General features: G+C 53.2%; 2 protein-coding genes across 2 annotated transcripts in view; one reads left to right on the top strand and one right to left on the bottom strand.

Annotated features, from left to right (window-relative positions):
- LOC128919412 (uncharacterized) overlaps window positions 1-22,399 on the bottom strand; it is a 171,393-nt gene that overhangs the window by 55,814 nt on the left and 93,180 nt on the right. The window lies entirely within an intron of this gene.
- The window catches only part of ASIC2 (acid sensing ion channel subunit 2), a 529,690-nt gene that overhangs the window by 500,547 nt on the left and 6,744 nt on the right, over window positions 1-22,399 (top strand). Inside the window, exons 3-7 of the mRNA XM_054224735.1 lie at window positions 4,502-4,629; window positions 19,907-20,057; window positions 20,482-20,538; window positions 21,107-21,260; window positions 22,001-22,092. Coding sequence (XP_054080710.1) covers window positions 4,502-4,629; window positions 19,907-20,057; window positions 20,482-20,538; window positions 21,107-21,260; window positions 22,001-22,092 — 582 coding nt within the window. The remainder of the gene's footprint in view (window positions 1-4,501; window positions 4,630-19,906; window positions 20,058-20,481; window positions 20,539-21,106; window positions 21,261-22,000; window positions 22,093-22,399) is intronic.

The raw sequence follows: 22,399 nt of genomic DNA, 5'->3' as shown, positions 1-22,399 counted from the left end.
GGGGAGAAACCAAACCTCCCAGCTCTATGCTCACTTCTGCAGAGCGTGGGAGAAGGCTTATTACCCAAAATAAACCTTCAGGTTTATTTCTAATACAGTCATAAAGTGAGCCAGCTGAGAAAATACCGTCTACTTTTCTCAGATGGGGCCGTGTGGGATCTGTTTTGGTTGCCTCTGAGCATGAGCGTCTCCCACGGAGCTGCCGGTGCCTCCGGCAGAGCTGGCAGGTGACGGCTCCAGCTAGGAACGACCCGTGACTCGGGCAGTGTCTTCAATTCCCAATAAATTAATGCTGAGCACAGCTTCAGATGTTAATTGCCAGAGAGAAGTGGATCAGGTTGGACATAATGAGGCAGGGGGAGAAGGGTAGCTCCGTGCCTTTGGCAGCATTTCTTGTTTTAATTGCAGCTTCTTGCATATTCACGGGGATGAACTTCGTAGCCCGCACCCCAGCGTACAGTCAGCCGGAGCTTTATTAAGCTTTTCGAGCGATGCTCTAAGCAGAAAGCCCCGACGAAGTCATGGCAAGCCAACGCCAGAAATAGAAAGCGGTGCAATCTGCAACAAATAATACGCTGCAGCCAGCTTGCAGCACATGCTGGATTAATCCCCAATTTAATTAACGCTACTCTAATCCTTCAGTGAAAAGAGCAGCTCAGGATTTGTTTGGAAACACTGTCCTGTGTACCGTAATGTACCTTCACGTGTTCAAAAAGTGCAACCGTCAAGGAGTTTTTGCTCTGTTCTCGACCTGGGATGCACTAAGAAACGTATTTACAGGCGCCGCCCTCTGGAAAGTGGGATTGGGGACGGAATGAAGGTCTGGGCTTGGGCAACATCGCGAAACTAGTTTAAAAACCAAATGGGACGAACCAAACCCCCATTTTGCTATTTTGCGGGAAATGAATTTTGAGGAGAAGCGTCTGTTTTTCAAGGCCAGTTTCGTGTTTATAGTTTTCGTCCTCGCAGGTGTTTCTTGCAGGAAAGACAATGAACGCCGCCTGGCTTTTGGCAACTTTTCGGAGAAAAAAAACCTCCACTGTTTATTTTGCTGCTCTTGTTATTATCGATGATGAAAATTAATTACTGGTGTGTCTGAAAACCAAAGTTTCTTCTGCGGCATAGAAGACGCCTTCCCCCTTCCCGCCCGTGATTACCGCTGGCTACATGCCAGGATTTTCTACTTCAAATTACAGACCCCGCTGCTTTTAAGTCCCTTATGGATCCCTGCAGGCTGTATCGTGTCTGCTTGATACGGGTGGGCAGGGTTTTACCCGCAGACGGAGCCGGGCCCAGCGCCCGGTCATAGGAAATAAGGGGAATTAAGTCAGAGCTGAACAGACCCGGGGCAGGTGCAGAAACGGGCAGAATAATTTCAGATGGAACATGTTTCGACAAAACAGTTCCCGTTGCCCAACAAGTTACACTAAATAGAAGCTCTCTCCTCCAGCTTGTCAGGTAATTACTGAAGGAAGCATATGGTATCTCTTCTGAAGTGTTGGAAGGGGATCAACACCAGGGAAAGCGATGGAGCCGGGTGGGATTGGTAGGAGTGGGCGTCACGTGGGAATAAACAGGATCGGGATTGAAATTGGAGGAGTTGGTGGGTGTTCGGGAGAGGGTTTGAACCCGTTCGGGTGTGCGTTGGCCCATGGGGCACCCCTGTGTGCCGAATTGTCTGTGGAGCCCGGGGCTGCTGGGGTGCTGTTGAGCAGCGATGAGGTTGGATGGGGACAGCCTGCATTGCCGAAAGTTTTGGGGAAAGCTGGCTTGACCCTCAGCGCTGGGGTGTTTGGGAGAGTCAGTGCTGGGGAGGTGTTGGGAGGGAGGAGACCCTCAAGTGAGACCCCTGTGGGTGGACAGATGCAGGGCTTGAGCAGACAACGAGAGAGCTTGGACATGTCAATGCCCGTCTGACACCTCTTGGAGCAAGGGGGCCCAAGTATGGCTGGGCAAGGCAGGTTTTTGTCACGGTGGGTCCCAGTAACAGGGTCGTGTTGCTCGCAATGTCCTCCATCGTGGGAAGGTGGTGGGGAGTGATTTGGGTCATGGTCATCGGGTCTGGAGCAGAAGCGGAGGCCGAGAGCAAGGATGGTCAATGCCATCGCGCCCTGGGGGCGTCCAGTGTAGGGAAAAGCCCAAATAAACTCATAGTCTCTGTGCCCGTATCCCACCAACGTGGGATTCAGAGGAGACGCGCTCAAGCTCCGCATCCGCCACGTGCCACCCCATGCAATAGCAGTGCTCCCTGCCCGAAATCTTGGCATTATTTACATACCAAAAGCACTTTTGTCGCAAGGAGGCAAAACTAAATAATTAGCTTGCGTGGAGCGTCGCCGAGACAATGCCCAGACAGGCAGATTAGCGCGGGCACCGGAGGCATCGGTCGATGGGAGGGTGTGTTCAAGAGTGAGCCTTGCAGACCAGTACACCTTCTGACTGATTAAAAGTCCCACTCCCAACTGGTTGGAGCTGAGCCCCGACCAAGCGCATGGAGAGAGCTCTCCACCATCCCAGAATTGCACAGAAGTAGGCGAGGCCTGGGAAGGTGAGTGCTTTAATAAATGCTGTTTCTCTCCAAATTGTTTTCCTGCGCCTTAGATGGAAAAGCTGGGCTTTAAAAGCCTGCTCCAGCTGGGTGGTCTGCAAAGCCTGCCGAGATCGAATGCTTGAGATGTGGAGATGCTGCTGGTAGACGCGTCACTGCAGGTGCAGCGCATGAATTTTTACCGAGCCACCACGTAAAGCAGCCTCGCTGACAGAGTGGGGCTTTTTAAATGTTGTTTGTTCCCAAAAGCTCAATGAAAACGTGTGGTTTGGTTTGTTGTTGGCAAGGAGGGATTGTTTGCTCAGTAGGGGGTGAAGGTGACGGCCGCGTGTCTGGCCAGAGGTCTCCAGAGATCTCTGTTCCAACCTTCTTGGACCAAATCTTGGTCAGTGTTGAGGTTCAGCGCCATGGCCGAGTGTTGAACCTCAGAGGACGGTTAGCTGTGAAGGACGTAGATCTGAGCACCGTGGATGCTCTCGTTTAGCCTGACAAATCCATGCAGATCCAAGGCTTCGTTTGTCTTGGGGGCTACCAGGTGAGCAGGGTCCAAGAAAGTCCTCTTGGGAGAAGGCGGCTGATCCCTTTGCTGCCCAAGTGAGTCAGCAGAGTTGCATCCTCCGAAGTGGTGGGTTCCTGACATCCGTAAACCTCATGTCCTCCACTATCACCTTATTCCTCCCTAGTTCTTCTCCTCTGCCCGTATCACCCCGTGCTCTGGTGTCTTCTGCTGCAAATCTTTGCGCGGCCCTTGGTGTAACAGCTCTGCGGCCGTGATTCCTTGGTGCTGGGTTTCTACCAGGGCTTTGGATTGAATACAGCGCTGCTAAAAAGACGAAACGCGGAATAAAGCAGTAGGAAAATCAAGGCGTAGTAAGCAAAGAAAATAAAGGAGTGACTCGTCGTTCAGCAGAAGCTCTTTAGATGTAGAGGTGGCATTGCGGGCCGCAGGCGTGGATTCATATTAGCGGGTAACTCAGTTTTTCGGCCAAATTATGCGTAGTTAAGAACTTCCTTTGCAAATGAGGCCCCCGCCCCGTAGTCCCATATGCTCCCTCTAGTTTGTTGGGAAGTGAGACCGTGGCAGCAATGCCGAAGAGAGGGAGGTTACGCGCCCCAGCTGCGTGAAGATGCCTGTGTGATAGAGGAGCCCAAAGTGCTCACGTATCGTACTCGGCTCTGATTTGCATCCCATTAATTCTTCTTTTAAGTCTTTTTTGGGCTGGTTTTAGCTTCTGGTGGAAGAGGGGGACTGACCTCGAGTTACTTGGTATTCAGCACAGATTTGGGATGTGGAAACCTCGCATCACCCGTAACTCGGTGTCTGCGCCCATGTGCTGCAAATGCCTTTGTCCAGCTTGGAGCCACTTCAGCTGCCAAAACCATGAGCTTCTTTGAATTTAAAACACTTTTTTCGTTATTTAATTGCTTATGTTGTCTCACAAGTGGCCTCGGGCTGTGTCACAGTTGGGGCAGTGGATGCAGGGCGCACCCATGCTTTCGGCACCTTACGGACAGTAGAAACGTCTCTGTTTGGGGGAAAGAGGAGTTTGTTTGTTTTAGTAATATGGGAATGTATTTAAAATGCTGTAACTAAATAGCAGCTAGAAAGTAGGTGTCACCTCCTGTACAGACCAAGCTGGTGAGATCATGCAGCTCTGCGTTACAGGGAGGGTGTAAGGACCAGGGGCCTGGAGATGCTCTTGGACCCGATGGGGGGATTGGGGCTGAGTCCCGGGTCCACTCTGCTCAACGGCAATCGCTGCTGCTGGGGTTCCTTCCTTGATGACCACAAATCTCATCGTCCAGGTTGGAGCACTCCCAACTGTTTATCTCCTGCTTTTGAGCAGCACGGATTGACCGGAGATAATTTTCCACGGAGGGACAAACGTGCCCGTGCTGGCAGACACCATCCCACCCACCCCAGCCCGCTAACCTCCCCCCTTCTTCTTCCAGAGGAGACGACGTTCGAGGCCGGAGTCAAAGTCCAGATCCACAGCCAGTCTGAGCCGCCTTTCGTCCAGGAGCTGGGCTTCGGGGTGGCCCCTGGATTCCAGACCTTTGTGGCCACCCAAGAGCAAAGGGTAAGTCCTAAATTTCATTTACACACCAGGAGTCCTCCAGTGTGTCCGTATGAAAGGTTACTTCTATGTACCCATGCCCCTTGAGAGTCATCTTCATCGTTAACAGCTAATTTTATGCTTTGCTTCAAATCGGTGGGGATGAGGGCAGCTTTTTCAGCGCTGCTTCTCGTGTGTTGCCCATAATCCTTGTAATTTTGGCCACAGAAGGGACTTCATCCCCGATAATTTCCCTGCCTTCCTCTTCCATGGTTATGGTTCAGCTGTGGCCGTCGCTTAATGTGTTGGGTACCTTCCAACCCTCTGAGAAAGGATGCTTTTTGCCAAAAGGCTCTCAACGTTCCAAGGATATGAAAAGAGACGAGAGGAGAGTGTTTCATTACGTAGATCAGCGTGAATCCTGTCAGGTAACACAGCAATAGTCGCGTTATTTATTACAAACTGCGGTGGGATGCTCCTGGCTCAGGCTGCATCACCCTCCCCGAGTCCCAGCGGTGGCTCGTCGTCGCGGTGTGGATGGATGAGATGTGACGTTGCGTCATTAGACCCGAATCCTGATTAGGCATATGGAAAGGCAGCCAGAGGAATAATGTTTTCCCCCAGCTTGGCCTCAGTGCTTTCAGTCCTAGCCCTCCTGCCTCATTGCCTCTCTCATTTTCCTCCCTGCTCTTGCATCCACCCTCAAATGAGATATAAATCAAGTTGAGGAAAGCGAACACGAGCTGTTGGAGGCTTTGCTCTGATTAAACTCCTCCGTGGAAATCAGAGCCGCAGTCGTTACGCTTCGGCTCAGAGCAACACGAGGAATTCACCACCAAATGTATCGTTAAGGCATCTCTCCGTGGCCGCTGGGGACCAAAATACACCTGAAGATGGTGCATTTCAGCGAGGCTGGATGCAGATCTTCCCTCCTTCATTACGGCGCGCTTGTGCGTAATCATGCAGGAGATAACGAACGGTGTGGGTTCCCGGTGGGCGAGCGCCAGGTGGAAACTTCTCAGTTAAAGCAGAGAAATGTTTCGCTGTTGCCAGTTTGTGTCTTGTGGGCAGTCCGAGGGGCTGGAGAAAATGAGCGGCTTTATTAGCGCTCAAGGACCTCCTTTGGAGTGTTACACCTTCGTAATGGCCAAGGCAAAGGGCTCTTCGGGGGCTGAGGCAGCAGCTGCTGAAGTCCAAAGGAGAAACGGGCTTGGAAACCCATCATGGTCATTTTTCATGCCCGTTCCCTTGACAGAAACCTTTCCATGTGTCCCCAACGTCCTCGCCTCACTCCACAGCTCCTTTCTGTCACCCCAAGGGAAAAGCAGCAGCACTCAGCGTTGCTTCCGTGGGACATGCTGCGAGGAAAAGAATCTGGAAGGATGGAAAACTGATTCATTCCTGTTGGCAGTAATTACTGGGCATTGAGTGCCTTATCCATCCCCGCTCCGGGGGCATCTCCTGAAGCACTCTAGGGGTGTCCACACGCCGAGGTGGCGCCGCTGGGGTCAGCCCCGTGGCCGTGGCTGCCGTTGGCAGTGGGGTCTGGGTACGGCCCTGGGCTTGGGGCCAGTGGCTGGTCATCCCCCACAGTGGCTGCAGACAGGAGCCGTCCCCGTGCCAGCACCGGGCAGGCAGCTCGGAGGTGCTGGGCTACTCCAGGGAGGACAAGTGATTTGGCAAAGCTCATGGAGGAAGGCAGTGATGGAGCAGAGGGTCCCATGTTAGACTAGGTATAAGGAAGAAATTTTTTACGTGAAACACTGACCCAGGTTGCCCCGAGAGATTGGAGGTGCCCCATCCCTGGAAATGTTGAAGGTCAGGTTGGACGGGGCTCTGAGCAACCTGATCTAGTGGAAGATGTCCCTGCTCATTGCAGGCAGGTGGGAGTAGATGGCCTTTCATGGTCCCTTCCAACCCAAACCAGTCTATGATTCTATGATGTCGCATATGGATTGACGGACTTCACTCAGAGAGAGAAGCAGCAGTACATTTATTGATACAAAACAGGGATTTAACGAAGTTTGATAGTAAATGCGACAGTGTTTTAACAAGATTCGGGAAGGCAAGGCACACTTGGTTATTTACTGCATTTACTGTTATTTACAGGGTCAGAGAGAGCTGTCAGGGAGACCCTCCCGTTGAGTCGAGGTTCAGAAAGGACCCCCTGGCTTTCTAGGAGTCACAGTGCGGCTGGATCCAATCCTTGTCGCAGACTTGGTCAACGGTTTGGTGGTTGGTTTCGTCTATGGTTTAGTGATGGGTTTTTTCAGAGTTATGTTGATGGTTGGACTCGATGATCTGAAAGGTCCCTTCCAACCTGGGCAATTCTATGATTCTATGATTCTAACGGCTTATGTCTAAAGGGCTACATATGCGCAATCCATCCTTTTTGTCACTTAGCTAAGATTTCAAAGTTTAGCGTGCTATTAGTCACTTACTGAGGATCTGTTGTGGCAAGGCATCTCCAAATCTCAAGAAGTAACCTTGAGCGGCATCCCAGCTCAAGGGGAGATGCTGGCGTGCACCCCGTTGCCGTGCAGGAGAGCTCAAAGGGCCCTTGGGCTGTTCACTGTTTATGGAGGTGAGATGATTGACCTGTGTTGGTCATATTTAGCTATTGACCACAATACCAGCATTGCTCCAGTTAGCCCTTGGCTACTGAGTTGTTATCTGTCTCCTCGAAACCACGTTGTGCCCCGGATGAAGCCATCATGCCTAGAAGCGGCCATTGTCACCACCATGGTTGGAAGTCGCTTGGGCAACGGGAGATGAAGATCAGGTTGGCGCCTGGGGAGGGGGAGCGCACTGTCACATATGATTCTGTGCTTCCATGTTTTTATGATTCAGTGATTCTATGTCGGAACAGAAGGTCCCGTGTTGGGGTCTTGCGTTTCCATCCCCAGCTTCTCCTTCGAGCGAGGCCCTCTCCTTTCTTTTCTCAGCAGCAGAAGAGCAGGATTTTTGTTTCATAAATTGTCAGGCATGAAAAATACCTCCAGCAGAATCAGCGCCCCCCTCTTAGTGAGACCACGTCAGCTCCGGAGTGAAGCTGACGGGGGAGATGCCGAGGTCGGCCATCGAGAAGGGCATCGCCAGCCGTTTCCGCAGCACTTTGCATGCCCCATGAACAGGCAGGGGATCGTGTTGTGCGGTGCGGCCGCCTGACGCCGGAAGAGTTTGGCGACACCTCCTCGAATCGAACTCGCCCGGCAGCAGGAGCAGTAATTGGAAAGATTTGTCTTCTTTAAACATTCTGGTTTCAGCAAGATTTGGGAACGTGGCTGGGAGCTGGAGCCTGCAGCGAGGATCTCCAGGACTTTGTTTTAAGATAGAAATAGTGTAAACGCTGGAGACTTTTAAGACAGCTGCTGTAAATCTTCCCCAGCATTGCCAGCATTAACTATTTCATTATTTTTATTAAAAAATTAGATTTCCTATCAGGGAGACAGCCAGCTGAGAGAGAGAGAGAGAGGGAAAAAAACCCATCGCTCTCCAAATCCCTCCTTCCAGGCAGGGAAGCTATAGAAGGATGACAAGAAAAACAGATTGGGGGGGATTTTTAGCTGGAGTGTGTTCCCTCTTCTGCAGGTTTTGATGGAGTTTTGGTGCTGGGAGAGGGAAGGGCATGTTTCTGCTTGGGGCCAGGGGTTCCGTAACTGGTTTCAAATTATACCACGGGCTGAGACACCTTTACCCAGGAGACCCGGAGGCTCTTCAAGCCGCCTGCCTGGAGCAGCACTCAGCTCCCCGGGCGATGCTGCCCGCCCCAATCCCCCCACTCCATAAAGTCATTTTTTAACCTAATTATGACCATTACAGCATACACATGTTACTGCCTCCTCGAATTACCCTGCAGGGACCAGCCAGGCATCACCCACCTTCTCAAGCCCTGAATGGGCATCTTTTATTCAGACCCCTGACTAAGTCTCGGGTTTTTTTCCTACTAAATCTCTACATCTGGGGCAGGCACGTGCTGCTCCTTCAAGAAATAAGAGCAAACGGTGGAAAAGCCCATGGGCGTCACCCAGGGGACTAAGGCCGGCTAGTTCTTGAGATCCGAAACCGTGTGTTTTACACCATGAAACATAAATGAAACGATCCTCCAGCTGGAGAAGAATAGAAGTAAAGCTAAAGAGAAGGTCGTTCCACGTCTCCCAGCTCAGGGCAGCCTCTGTCTTACTTTTCCTGGCAATAAAAAGCGCTTTTCCCAGCAATAAAAAAATAGACGTGGAGTTGGGCAGACTCGCCTTGGTGTGATGGTGAGACCCGTGCATCGGCTTTGAGACAGGCTTTGGGGCGAAGGGAATTTATTTGTGGTTTAGAGGCTCATGGCTTTATTTGCGGCTCTGTTACTATTCCCTGTGGCCATACCCAAATCCATCCCTTCGTCCCCCCCAATCCCAGTCTGGAAATAAGAATATTTACTGGGCTTTACTTACTGATTTCCTGCCTTTCCAGGTATGCAGCCGCTTAGCGCAAGCAAGGACTTGAGTCTTAGTGCTGGGGCGATAAATCCTGGATCTTTATACCGAGAGCTTTCCGAAAGGCCCTTATCGAAAGCAAACTCTGGCTCCGTGATGGTGCCTGATCTCATCAAATCTCCCTTTAAAATTAGCTGTCAGCCTAAACAAAAAAGAAACCAAATCAGTTTTTCTTCTCCCTCTGCTTTTTAGGTACACTTTTAAGGTCCATTTACCAGTTTGGGAATGTTAATGCTGTAACGCTGTCGTGCTGGTTTGCAATAGCGGCATGGTAAGAGGGACTTTGCACGGGTATCTCTTTGCCTGGAGAAGAGAAGGCTCCGGGGCGACCTTGGAGCCCCTTCCAGTCCCTAAAGGGGGCCTACAGGAAGGATGGGGAGGGACTCTGGATCAGGGAATGTGATGATAGGACACGGGGTAAAGTCCTCAAACTGAAAGAGGGGAGATTTGGATGAGATCTGAGGAAGAAATTCTTTGCTGTGAGGGCGGTGAGCCCCTGGCCCGGGTTGCCCAGAGAAGCTGTGGCTGCCCCATGCCTGGAGGGGTTCAAGGCCAGGTTGGACGGGGCTTGGAGCAACCTGGGCTGGTGGGAGGTGTCCCTGCCCAGGGCAGGATTTTGGAACTGGGTGGTCTTTAAGGTCCCTTCCAACCCAAACCGTTCTGTGATTCTATAAAAACATCCTCTCTGGGTGACTTTCCGTACACCACGGCAGTGGCTGTCTCTGAACACACCGTGAAAGGAGCTGTAGCGGTTTACATGGACGTGCGAGACCATAGCTGGTGTTTTGGGGGGTTTTCACACCGTTTTACATGGGGAGAGCTGGCCGCGGTCCCCGTTGTGCCTTGCAGCGAGAGATGCTCCGGCCGTGCAGGGGAGCGGTTTCCATGGCAATTGCTGAGTCTAATGAATAAGGTTTATTTTCTCGTGAATGGGCAAAGCTCGGAGCTGCGCAGGAGCTGGCTCGGGGGGCTGTCACCCTCCGGACGGGTTCCAAGGGAGGGCAGGACCACCCCGAGTAGGGCAGTGCCTTTCAGCGCCTGCTGCTCTTGGCTTTGGAGAGGTACATCTCAATTTTTCCCTTTTTCCAGCAGTTTTGGGTGAGTCTGGTGCTATAACAAGCCTCCCCGGACCTTGCGTTGTGCGTGGCTTTGAGGAGGCTGCAATATCCCCCCCATAGCCTTGCACCGCACCACAGCACCGAGGCGTGGGTGAGCGCACTGGAAATTACATTTCGGAGGGTTGATCCGCTGGAGAAAGATAAATTCCTCCTGGATTTGGCTCCTTTTAATCCTCTTTTCCCGGCTGGGTTTTACAGCATCATCGCCGTATCTCGGCGGCATCGCCCGAGCCTCTCCCAGAAGGGATGGGATCGGAGAATGGGACCTCCCCCGTCTCGGCAGCTCCCTGCCACGCCATCGGCACGACGCGTTAGAGAAGATGAAAAGCGCACTAAAAATGGCAATTTCTGCCAACTTGGCAATAAAAAATTTAAGAGGCTTCAATTAAGCAACAGGTTCGAAGATGGAGCAATATTGTTTAATAGGGCTCTAGCGTGCCTTGGAGACTCATCCCCTCGTAATGCTTGCACGGGACAGAGACCATCAGCTACCACCAACTGCGGTATCAAAAGTGTAATTACAGAGGCAGGAAAACACGACTCGGGGTCTGGCAGCGATCGCACTGAAGCCCGTATTTCCAAACAGGGTGTGGGCAGCGGCATTTGAAAATTAGAAGCAATTAAATAGTATTTCCCATGTTTCCTAACCCTCGCTCAGAGCATCTTCTCCAACCTACGGTCTTACACATCCTCCCAGAAGAACATCCACTCTCCGATTTCTTTCTGTTTCCCTCAGTCCCACGCACTCCCAGTTGATTTCCTCTGGTATATCATCGGACTCTTAATTAATTCAACAACAAGAAGCAAACCGGCCAGACGCATAGAAAACTTCATTGCACGGGACCGGTTCAAAGGAGGAGACGTACAAAAATGATTGCGTGGCTGTTTTTGTAGGGCAGGGGGGCGGTTTTGCTTAGAAAACAGCATTAGGAGTGAATCAGCCTGTTTCTAAAAGGATGCAAAAGAAAACGGGTTCGGAGGCAAGTGATGGACTTGAGTCAGGGCCAGGAATGGTGCGTCTGAACCGGGAGAGATCGGAAAGGCCTCGCTTAGGAAGGAGATCAGAAAGAGAAAACATCAGGGATGCAGGTGAAGTAGTCGTCTGGGGGCTCCTGCTAACCCTTCCCCATATTATACGGATACGAGGATTTTTTTAAAAACACTAAAAAGCTGCTGGCTGAGGACAGGAGAGCTTCAGAGGGTCCAACTCCTGCCACGCACCCGCCGAATTGGGTACCTCTGTAGCAGTTTGGCCAACGTAGTCCAACAAATACAGCCAAGGGTGTCCGGCAGAATGAGGGGGAACGCTTTTGCTGGCTGTGGATGTGCCAAGGAGGTGACCAGGAAGGAGAGAGAAGAGTTTGTTGCCATGTAAGACCGAGCGTGCACACGAGCGAGGGGTCCGTCTCCTTTAGCCGGGAGGTAGAACTGAGCAGTAGATGCAGCGACTGCCGGGAGCAGCCGTTCTGGGAGCAAAGCCGGGACGAGCCTCTGAAGGGGGCTGCCCTGGACTTTCTGAGGAGGTTTCAATATTCCTATTTGATTTGCAAAATCGTTTCTGAGGAAACGGGGACCCGGAGGAACCTGAGCTCCAAAATCACATTTTTCTTCCGGTGTCCGCTCCCCCTCCAGCAGCTGGGGACTGGTGGGCTGTAATAATTTCCCTGAGCTCAGTGCATGGGGACCTTCCAGCTGCTGGAAGGGTTAAGCCCTTCTCCTTAAAGACAACTTCTTTGGTGCATGCAAAGAAGGGAGCAAATGAGAAGGAACGACGAGGTATCGCACCCGGCACGGCAAAGGTAGACGGCAAATAGACAACTTCCAGCATCATTAACTGGGAGAGCTGTGCGTAGGCCGAGCTTTTTAAGCATTTTACAAGTGCTAAAGCTGCCTGGGATTGAAATTCCAGTCAGTTGCTGCTATTTGATGTCTCATTAAAGAGCGGAGGTTTCTGGTCGTTATTTAGTTGTGAGCAAATGCGAAGACACCCCCTCTAGTTGTTGCCGTGTTCGGGGAGAGGTTTGATCCCTCTTTGCTGGTCGCTGCCTGAGGTTTGGTGGCAGCAGGTGGGGGACCCGGCCATGGAGGAAGCAGGAGAGGGGCTGAGCCGTAGCCCAGAGCCCAGGCGATGCAGGATGCGTCCCCAAAGCCGGATCCATCGTTACAAACCGGGCTGAAACTACCCCGACCTTGTGTTGGAAACAGCTCCTCTGCGTTTCCACGTCTTCCCTATTGCATAAAATTACAGCACGTAGAAAAGAACAGAGATACCACTGAAACTAAATCAAAAAAAAAAAAAGCCTTTTCTGGCAGCAGAGAGATGCTGGCAGTTGTCGGGAGGCTCAGTGCCAGGGGTGGCTACGAGGGGCCGCAGCGTGGCCAGGAACAGGGGCTGTGGCAGGGAGGAGGCTGTGCCGAACGGCCCCCGCCGCTGCCAGCCGAGTCTGTCCCCCCCTTCCCCGGTTTGCCGAGAGCAGCCCACCCTTCCCTTGCAGTTTCCAGCAAGCGAGCTCCGTCCTGCTTTTAAGGAGACAAGTCAATTTGTTTCTTTTCCTACTCGGCGCCTGCCGGTTCGTAACCGCTTGTCGGAATCCCCAACAGCCGGGATCAAGAGAATTTAAAAAGCATTTTGTTAATTAGGTAAGTATTAGTGATTGCGAAAGCACGAGGAGGTAAGTTTGTCAGCCTCAATTACAGGCTGAAGATGAGTTTCTACAAGGGCGAGACCGGGGAGGGGTATGTGCCCTTGGAAAGCTGCCACGGCAGCGGAGCAAAATTAGAGCTCGGCGCTGCTCTCCTGCAGGAACAGAGGGCAGAAACTGTCCCTGCTGCCTTTACCTCTGCTTTTCCTTTTGCTTTTATGATTATTTTTTTTCCCCCCCTCTAGCTTGAAAGAAAAGCGGTTTGTCTTTGGTGGTAGGCGGAGCGGGTTGGAGGGGAGCAGCTCAGCATCCTTGGGCAAGCCGCCTCCGGTCCAGCGCCGTAGCCCTCCCTCCGACCCCAAATCAGCATCATCTGGAAGAGGGGAAAGCTGTTCCCTCGAGAGGAGGAAAACTCTGCACGGCTGCCGGGGAGAGGAATCCAATCCAATTAGCGTCTCTCCCGTTTACATTGTTTACACGCTCCGTCTCGTGTGCTCCTGTTTGCCGGCCGGCGAGGCGGGCTCGGCTCCCCGGCATGCTCTTCCAGGCGATGCAGCAGCCTCGGTAGCATCGTGGCCAGGAAATGCAAATGTCAAATCACAGAATCACAGACTGGTAGGCGTTGGAAGGGACTTTTGGAGATCATCTAGTTTCCAAATGTCTAAAATAAGTTGCTGGGGCAGCTCTCTGGGGCCAAGCGCTTTGGAGGTGAAGGCTTTGCTTGAAGTTGCAGCCCCATTTTGGCGAGGAGGGGGTTAAGGAGGGATGCTCTTGTGGGTGGCTTCACCATTGTGTTAACCCCAGGGCTTGCAGGGCATCCGGAATCCTATGCCAAGGCAGGAGAGGCAACAGGAGCATGGATGGAGCTGGTCCGCAGGCCATGAAGCCATGAAGCTGGAGGGAAGAACCTCCGGATCCTGCTCCATTGCATTTCAGGGCAGGAAACCCTGCAGAAGAGTTTGGCCCTTTGATTCGAGTCTTTCACTGCAAGGGGAGCTATGCGATGGGTAAAACCCTACCCGGCTCTGGGGCTGGATCGTCTCTTTGAAGGATAACAGGGAGCAGTTGAGAGGATGCAACCCGGCGGTCCTGGCGGTCCTGTGAGCGATGCTGCTGGGGCTCCAAACAGACGGTAACAGCAGCCGCCTTCGGACATCACTGCAAATAAAAGGTGAGGACAAGAGCTGACCACATCGGAGACTTGGGACGTTGGTCCCTGCTCATCAAAACCACCTGGGAAAGGTGAGGGAAGCTTTCGTGGGACCAAATTACCTTTGGGCCTTGAGGCAGGATGTGGGAAATGTGGGTGATCCCTGATGGTGTGCCTTCTCCCTCCGGAGAGGTCCCGCAGCCCTATCTGGCTGCTGATCAGTCGAGAGTTTGCTTCTGATTACAAATTACAGAGAACGAGGGAATCAACGAGTCTTTCAAGCTGTAATTACGACGGAGGCTCCAGGTAATAGCCCTTGATGAGCCCCTTGGAGAGGGAAGAGTTCATTGACTTGCTCAGGGGAGGGAGGGTCCGACCCTGCCAGCCCAGGGAGATTTGGCTGGAAAATCTTGCCCGGAGGAAGAAGCACAGATTTGCCTGGCATACTTCGAATGAACCTTCCCTGCAGTGCTGCTTCCCACCGAGCCGGTGATGGAGGGGGAAGCGCTCGGATTCCCGGTGCCGGTCCACCTGAGATGTGGGAGATGCTCCGGTTACAGCCGCCGCATCTCGGGGCTCTGCTCGGAGCCGTAGCCAGCAGCAAGAAATCCCTGCGCAGTGATAGAGAGATGTAAGTGGACCACTGGGGCCAGTGCTGGGCTCCCCGGGTCAAGAAGGACAGGGAACTGCTGGAGAGGGGACAGCAAAGGGCCACCGAGATGCTGAGGGGACTGGAACACCTCTCTGATGGAGAAAGGCTGAGGGATTTGGGTCTCTTCAGTCTGGAAAAAAGACGGCTGAGGGGGGATCTTATCAACGCTGATAAATACTGAAAGGGGGGGTGTCAGGAGGATGGGGCCAGGCTCTTCTCAGTGGTGCCCGGGGACAGGACAAGGGGTAACGGGCACAAACTTGCCCCTGGGAAGTTCCATCTCAACACGAGGAGGAACTTCTTTGCTGTGAGGGTGGCAGAGCCCTGGCACAGGCTGCCCAGAGAGGTGGGGGAGTCTCCGTCTCTGGAGACATTCCAACCCCGCCTGGCCGCGTTCCTGTGCCACCTGCTCTGGGTGACCCTGCTCTGGCCGGGGGTTGGAGGGGATGATCTCCAGAGGGCCCTTCCCACCCCGGCCAGGCTGGGATGCTGGGATTCTGTACAAGGTAGGGATTAATGTACCACAAGGCAGCACTGAGGTGTTTATATCGCACCCCACAGGGCTCTGCTCCATGGCCAGGAGTTTCACTGGGGAAATTTCCTTTAAATAGTAAAAGTTGGAGCTTCCCTGGAGTTTCCTGTTGGTCCCAGACACGATGCGCTTTTCTCAAAAACAGGGAAAGCGGTTATACCGCAGAGCAAAAAAAACTCCGCTGGGGTTAAATGCACCAAGAGGCTTTTTCTGCTCTTAAGTATTGGCCATTCAGAGAGGGGTAGGGAGAGAAAAACCTTGGCTTCTGGCAGGGGAGATGTGTTGCATCTGGGATGGATACTGGGAAAAATTTCTACACGGAAAGGCTCGTCAAGCATTGGAAGAGGCTGCCCAGGGTAGTGGTGGAGTCACCATCCCTGGAGGTATCTAAAAGCCGGGCAGACGTGGTGCTGAGGGACATGGGGTAGTGGTGGGTTGGGCAGTGGTTTGTTGATGGTTGGAGTCAATGATCTGAAAGGTCCCTCCCAACCGAGACGATTCTATGATTCTATGATTCTATTCCTGCGTCTTTAGGAAGACGGGGGAAAGTGAATTCCGCGTGCACGCGCACACTTGTGTGTGTGCAAGTGTGCGCACGGGATCGCGTGTGCAGCAAAGCAGCAAATCCAAAAGGAACGCCACGCTTTTGGGGAGGTGCAAACCAGCTTTGCTTTTTGGTATGGGGGTGGTCAGTGCTCGTGGTCCTGGCTACAAAACGGGCTATAACTCTGTTAACGAAGTGGCATCGATTAGGGTTTAATGAATCATTCAGGCCGTGCGCCTCCTGCAGATATGCCGTGCCAGTTCACAAGCGCCGTGGCTCAAATCCAACGCTGGCTGAGCAAAAAAGTGTGTAAGCTAAATATCTGGTCACGACTCCCATCGTTTTCTGATCTCGTCACCTACATTTCAGAATAAAATTTAAAGGGCTTAAAAGATTTGTGTGTAGCCGTGCTTGGAAGAGAGCTGACACCATCTGAGACCGCGATTATTTATTCTCCTTTATCATACAACGTGCAACATATGGGCCCTTTTCTCCGCCGCGGATGACTAAATGATGGCATCTGGTACTCCATTATATTGCGAGTGTAAAGCAAATGAGAAAAGATCCCCTTCAAACAGTGCTTTGCCATTGTCACAGAGATGCTCTTGATATTTTCGTTCCAAGGTGCTGCTTTGCTGACTTTCCAAACCACCCCATTGCGAGCCAGGCCTGTTTCTTGGAGGATGCCGAAATTGCTGGGAACTGCTTTTTTTTTTTTTTTCCTCCCTTAATGCCTCAGCTGGTCCCCGCAGATGGGATCCCTCCGTCACCTGCTGCATCTTCGCACCCCTTCTGGATACTGTCTGCTCTTCAGATCGGCCCCGCTGAGCACAGCGATCGGTGCGCGTCGCTCCAGGTGGCAGAACGGCTCTCGCCGCTGTTGCTTTTCTGAGCAGTTTGAGCAGCAGCACGGACTGAGGCCGATTTTGGGGATGCCGGAGCTCGCATCCCACCCCAAGCAGGCCGGGCACCCACGGGCGATGGCTGGCTCTGGAGGGCATAGCATCCTGCAGAGGCGCTGAGCGGGACATGCAGCTCGACGTCGCCGCAACGGTTTGTGTCTCATCAGTGCTTGAAAGTAGGGTTGGTGCTCACAGGAGCAGGGGAAGGGAGCTGGTGATCCCTCCATCCCTGGCTGCTGGAGGCATCCAGAGCCAAAGAGGGGTTGACCATCACACAGAGACCCCCTTCACCCTTGGGCAGGCAGGTCTGAGCTTTTCTCGGCTCCAGCCTTGGGGTCAAGGAAGACCTTGCGCGACCATCTCGTCCTGGGGAGGACCTCTGGCTCATCTAGAAGACGGGTGTGCCACAGGGCTGCCACGTCCACGGTTCCAGCTGGTCCCGTAAAGCCCGCATCAGCCCGTTGGAGACAGAACTAACTGGGAACCAGCGTAATCCCCGTAGATGCAGCAAGCAAAGTGCTGGAGTAAGCAAAGCACCTCTGGAGCCCTGGATGGAAACTGTTCACAGCAAAATTGTTCCTAGAGAAGGAACGGCTTTGGTTTGGCTGAGTTGAGAGGTTGTCCAGCCCCAGAGGGCAGGATCACCCTCTGAAGCCTGCCGTCTTCCCCAAACTCTCCTTTAGCTTCCAGGTTTCGTGCCCCTCCAAGGCAGACTGTTGCCATACCCAAGCGTCCCCACGTTCTTCCTAACATCTCGTCTTTCTCTTCCTGGCTGCAATTTAAGGCCGTTATGGATTTTTAACGCCTGAGCGGTTCATAAATCAAAGCCACAGGGAGTTTCACCAGCGCCCCAGCGCTGCAACCTGCTGCACAAGGTGGACATCTCTTCACAGGGTGCTTTGGAGAGCTGGAGCTCTCTTCCCACAGAAGATCTCATGGGGTAAACCTACAGCAGAGCGTGGGCTCCAGACGGTTTGCAGAGTGGTAATTTTGTCATAGTTACGGCAGGTCCGTGCCTGAAGGATTCATGAGGTTGTTTTTTATCCCACAGCGTCTGCCTCCACTTCTTGGGTCATCTCTTTTTCTCCTCCCTTTCCCATCAATCTCCAGCAGAAACCCAAGACGCGCACCGCAGAGCCTCGCCACTAAGTCCTAGGCTCATAGTCCATCAACATATGTTTACATATTTATTTGAGGACGTGATTAATGTTACTACACTTTTTAAAGCAAATGTTTTTGTTCAGCCAACGCGCTTTGCCAGCACAAAACGTTCCGTGTTTGGAGCAAAGCAGAGCAAATTGGACACTGCTTTAAAAGACGAAGAAGGAGGGGTTAGGGGAATGCTATTTTCTGCTCTTTAGCAAAGAGTTGTGCGGAGCATTTAGCAAAGAGAAACGGGAAAGGCTGCCAGGCTGCGGAGAGAAGAGGAACGAGGTAGATTTGGCCGTGGGGGCCAGAGAGTGACTGTTTGTCCTCCGGCGTGTTCTGGGCTCTGGATTAAGGTTTCGGCGGTGGGTTGTGGAGTCCTGCTTACCTTATCTTTGCATTTGTGTTAAATAAAGCGGTAACAGCAGAAGGGTTTGCATTGCCCTAGCACTGAGCAGAGAAGTCGTGAGCCTCACGCGAGGTGATGTGCAAACAGGGGAGAAGGCGGCGGGTTCCTTGTCATCATGGGGTGCCGGGAGAGTGGATGAACGTGTATCTCGCTCCACGGGGCTCTCCCCCAGCGTGGGTGTTTGGAAAAATGAGGTGATGGACTTGTCTGCCTTCTGGGAGGCTGCAGCGAGGTACAGCTCTGCCTGGCACCATCTCCCGTGGCAGCACGGCTCTGAGCAGAGCCATCCCTCCATGGGGAGCAGGAAGGTTTGGAGGCTCCTTTGGTACGCCCTTTCCTTGGATTTTTCACCTTCTGCAGCAATCTCTAGCTGCTGAACTGTTCTTGATCCTTTCTGCATGCTTCCCAAGTCCCTGGCCCTCTCTGAGGGTTGTGATCTGCTGCATTTTTCATCAACGAGAAAAGTGCCTGAAGAAGGGAACGGTGCAAACGTGGCAGCTTTGCTGACGCCAGAGCAGTCACAGAGCAGTCACAGCCATTGCCGGGGTCTCACTGCCACCCCGTTCTGCTCCTCAGTGTCACCAGCGCTGTCTGCGTTGTCCCCACGAGTGGCACGGAGTGGGGCAGTTCAGAGGTTAGAGTAAGCTGGAGATGGGAGCTATCCATGGGCCAGCAATGTGCCCTGGTGGCCAAGAAGCCCAATGGCATCCTGGGGGGCATCGAGAACAGCGTGGCCAGCAGGTGGAGGAAGGTTCATCCTCCCCCTCTGCTCTGCCCTGGGGAGGCCACGGCTGGAGCACTGGGGCCAGTGCTGGGCTCCCCGGTTCAAGAAGGACAGGGAACTGCTGGAGAGGGGACAGCAAAGGGCCACCGAGATGCTGAGGGGACTGGAACACCTCTCTGATGGAGAAAGGCTGAGGGATTTGGGTCTCTTCAGCCTGGAAAAAAGACGGCTGAGGGGGGATCTTATCAACGCTGATAAATACTGAAAGGGGGGGTGTCAGGAGGATGGGGCCAGGCTCTTCTCAGTGGTGCCCGGGGACAGGACAAGGGGTAACGGGCACAAACTTGCCCCTGGGAAGTTCCATCTCAACAGGAGGAGGAACTTCTTTGCTGTGAGGGTGGCAGAGCCCTGGCACAGGCTGCCCAGAGAGGTGGGGGAGTCTCCATCTCTGGAGACATTCCAACCCCGCCTGGCCGCGTTCCTGTGCCACCTGCTCTGGGTGACCCTGCTCTGGCCGGGGGTTGGAGGGGATGATCTCCAGAGGGCCCTTCCCGCCCCGGCCAGGCTGGGATTCTGGGATTCTGTGACCGGTACCAACAACCCCATGTTTGCTCTCACCAAAGTCAGAGATGATTTGCAGGTCGGAGCTTCTCCCTCGGTCCCTGCATGGGCAAGATTTTCCCAGTGGCGCAAGAAAGACCACAGAGCTGGTCTTGGAAAACCTCTGGCGCTGCACATCTCCAGTGCACCATCCTGCGGTGGCTCTGCTCCCGGAGATGCTGGGTTGGAGGGATGCGGCAGAGCAGCTCTGGAGCAGAAGACCTTGCTAAAGACTCTCACTTGGCCAAAGTCATGCTGTGGCCTTCCCTTGCAACAGCACCGCTTGGTCCCCTCCTTACAAACATCACTAAAATGGCAAGAGGAGGGAGATGCTGTGCCCCGCTCCTCGCTGCTGGTCCCCAGCGTCCCCTGACACCCCGCTCCTCCCTCTCTTGCAGCTGACGTACCTGCCTCCGCCGTGGGGTGAATGTCGCTCGTCGGATATGGGCTTAGACTTCTTTCCCGTTTACAGTATCACGGCTTGCAGGATCGACTGCGAGACCCGGTATATTGTGGAAAACTGCAACTGCAAAATGGTTCACATGCCAGGTGAGTGTGCCGGGGGGCGCAGGGACCCCCCCTCCCTCCATCCCTCATTAGGGGTTAATGAGCTGGAAAGGGACCAAGGATTAAAGGAGCTGGGAATACCTTTCCCTAAGGAAAGAAGGATGCTAATAACCTTTGCAAAAGGCCCTGAAATAGGGGCAGGACGTGGCAGAGGGACCTGGGTCTGATTTCCCCATATTTGGCCCCACTTAACAGCCCTGGGTGGTATTTCCAGTAACCCACCCCTTGGTTTGCAAGAAACGGCCCCCGGGAGGGGCAGAGGTGGGGGGGATGCTGCCCATCCCCAGCCTGGGTTCGCTTCGCTACAGGGAGGTCCTTGTGGTCCCCGCGGGGAGGCCAGCAGTCCCCAGCTCCCTCGCAGCAGCGGTGGCTGATGCCCAGTGATGGATGTGTCCTCTCCCTGCAGGGGATGCGCCCTTCTGTACCCCGGAGCAGTATAAGGAATGCGCAGAACCTGCGCTCGGTGAGTACCGGGTGATATCCCTGGGTACCACGGGTATCCCGGGCTGGAGGGACTTCCAGCAGCCTGCGTCCTCCTGGCTGGCAGGACTGGGATGATCTAGAGCAGCCGCAACCCGGCGATGGGTTTTCGTGAGACCCAACCTGTTGGGAAGGGCTGGGTGCACCCCAGGGTGAAGTTTCTTCTGGTTCTACATGGGGCACGGGGCTCCATCAGTGCAGAAACCCTCGGGATAACGGGCACCCCAGGATATGTAGGAGGGGAGCACCTCCAGGTCTGGGTCTGGGTTTGGGCGGGAGGGACCCATTCCAGGTCTGGATTTAGGAGACTCGATCACCACGTGTTCCCCGAGCAGATGCTGGTAACAGAGTGTAGCCTCTGGCAAAAGGCCTCTCTCCAAGATGGTGGGGTTGGCCATGGGATGAAGTGGGAGAGTAATGGCCAGGACTGGTTTTCCTGCAGCATTTCTGAGATGTGACTCCTTGGCCCCTCCCTGGGTGGCATGACCTCTGCTCCCACATCTGCTCTGTGTCCCTGATTCTCTGAGATCTAACTCCATGACCTTCTCCAGGTTTGCTTGCTGAAAAGGACAGCAATTACTGCATCTGCAGGACACCCTGTAACCTGACCAGGTACAACAAAGAGCTCTCCATGGTCAAGATCCCCAGCAAGACTTCAGCCAAGTACCTGGAGAAGAAGTTCAACAAGTCGGAAAAATACATCTCGTGAGTGTTGCCAAAGACAGATCTCCTTTGCTTTATGGGGGAAAGTGTCTGTAAAACCCTGTTGGGAGTTTAAACCAGCCCATGCTAAGACCAGACCTTGCCAATGCCTGTATCACTGAACAGAGGTACGTCCTCCACGGAGGGTTGGGGTGAAACCCTTGAAGAGATGAGGTGTAGGTTGCTTTCATCTCAGTAGATGTGTTTCAGGACAACTGTATAGTCCCTCCCTGGCCTTGTCTCCATGAGCATACCCCATACCCAGCAGAAAAAAAAGTGCAAAACCTCCTTTTATTTTGTCAGGGAAGCACGGTCTTGCTGGCCCTATCTGAGATGTGGCTACTCTCTACCTGAGTCTGGGCTGTGGACCTCAGGCAGCCGCTGTCATGGACCACTCCCAGCGCTGGGCCCATTATTGCCTTGTGGAGGCAGAGAGAGTTATTGCATATTATGCATCCTTTGGACTCTTGCTGTTATAATCAAAGTGAGATCCAGAGCTCAGATCCTGAGGGATCTTGGGAAAACATTTTCCAGCTTCTGCTAAGGCTGCCAGCGTCCTATAGGTGCCCTGTGGTCTTGGTCTCCAGGTGGTCCAAGTGTCTGTGGGTTGCTGAGGACCCCAGAAGGAGAAGAGTCAGGACAGGGAGGGGACGAAAGCCCCAAATTCCCATTTTTTTTCTTCTCCCAAAGCACACAAGCCCATTAGTGGCTGATGGGCTGATGCTCTTGTCCTCTTTCTACAGAGAGAATATTCTTGTGCTGGACATATTTTTTGAAGCACTCAACTATGAGACAATTGAACAGAAGAAAGCCTATGAAGTGGCAGCCTTACTTGGTAAGGAGGGAGTGGGGGTGCATTTTGGGGTCCGTGTGTGTTTATGGGACAGACAGATGCCACGAGTGGGTGCACGGGTTATGTGCATTGCCATGAAATCCCAGCAAGATCCAGCCACCTTTCCATTTTTCTTCCAACAGCAAGCTGGGGAATGTCCCAGGGATCGCAGCTAGTCCATGTGTCACCCATGAAAGGTTAATGTGAGTGGTCCATCTCAGCTTGCTACCAGGCCCTATTTTTTGGGAATCCCAGGGCTGAGCGGTTGATGGATGGTCTCTGTGGTGCCCTCAACGCTGGAAGGGTAGTG

The sequence above is a fragment of the Rissa tridactyla genome, chromosome 19 (genome assembly GCF_028500815.1).
Source record: "Rissa tridactyla isolate bRisTri1 chromosome 19, bRisTri1.patW.cur.20221130, whole genome shotgun sequence".
Lineage (NCBI taxonomy): Eukaryota > Metazoa > Chordata > Aves > Charadriiformes > Laridae > Rissa > Rissa tridactyla.
The sequence above is the reverse complement of the archived record's forward strand: the minus strand, read 5'-3'. Positions and strand labels throughout refer to the sequence as shown.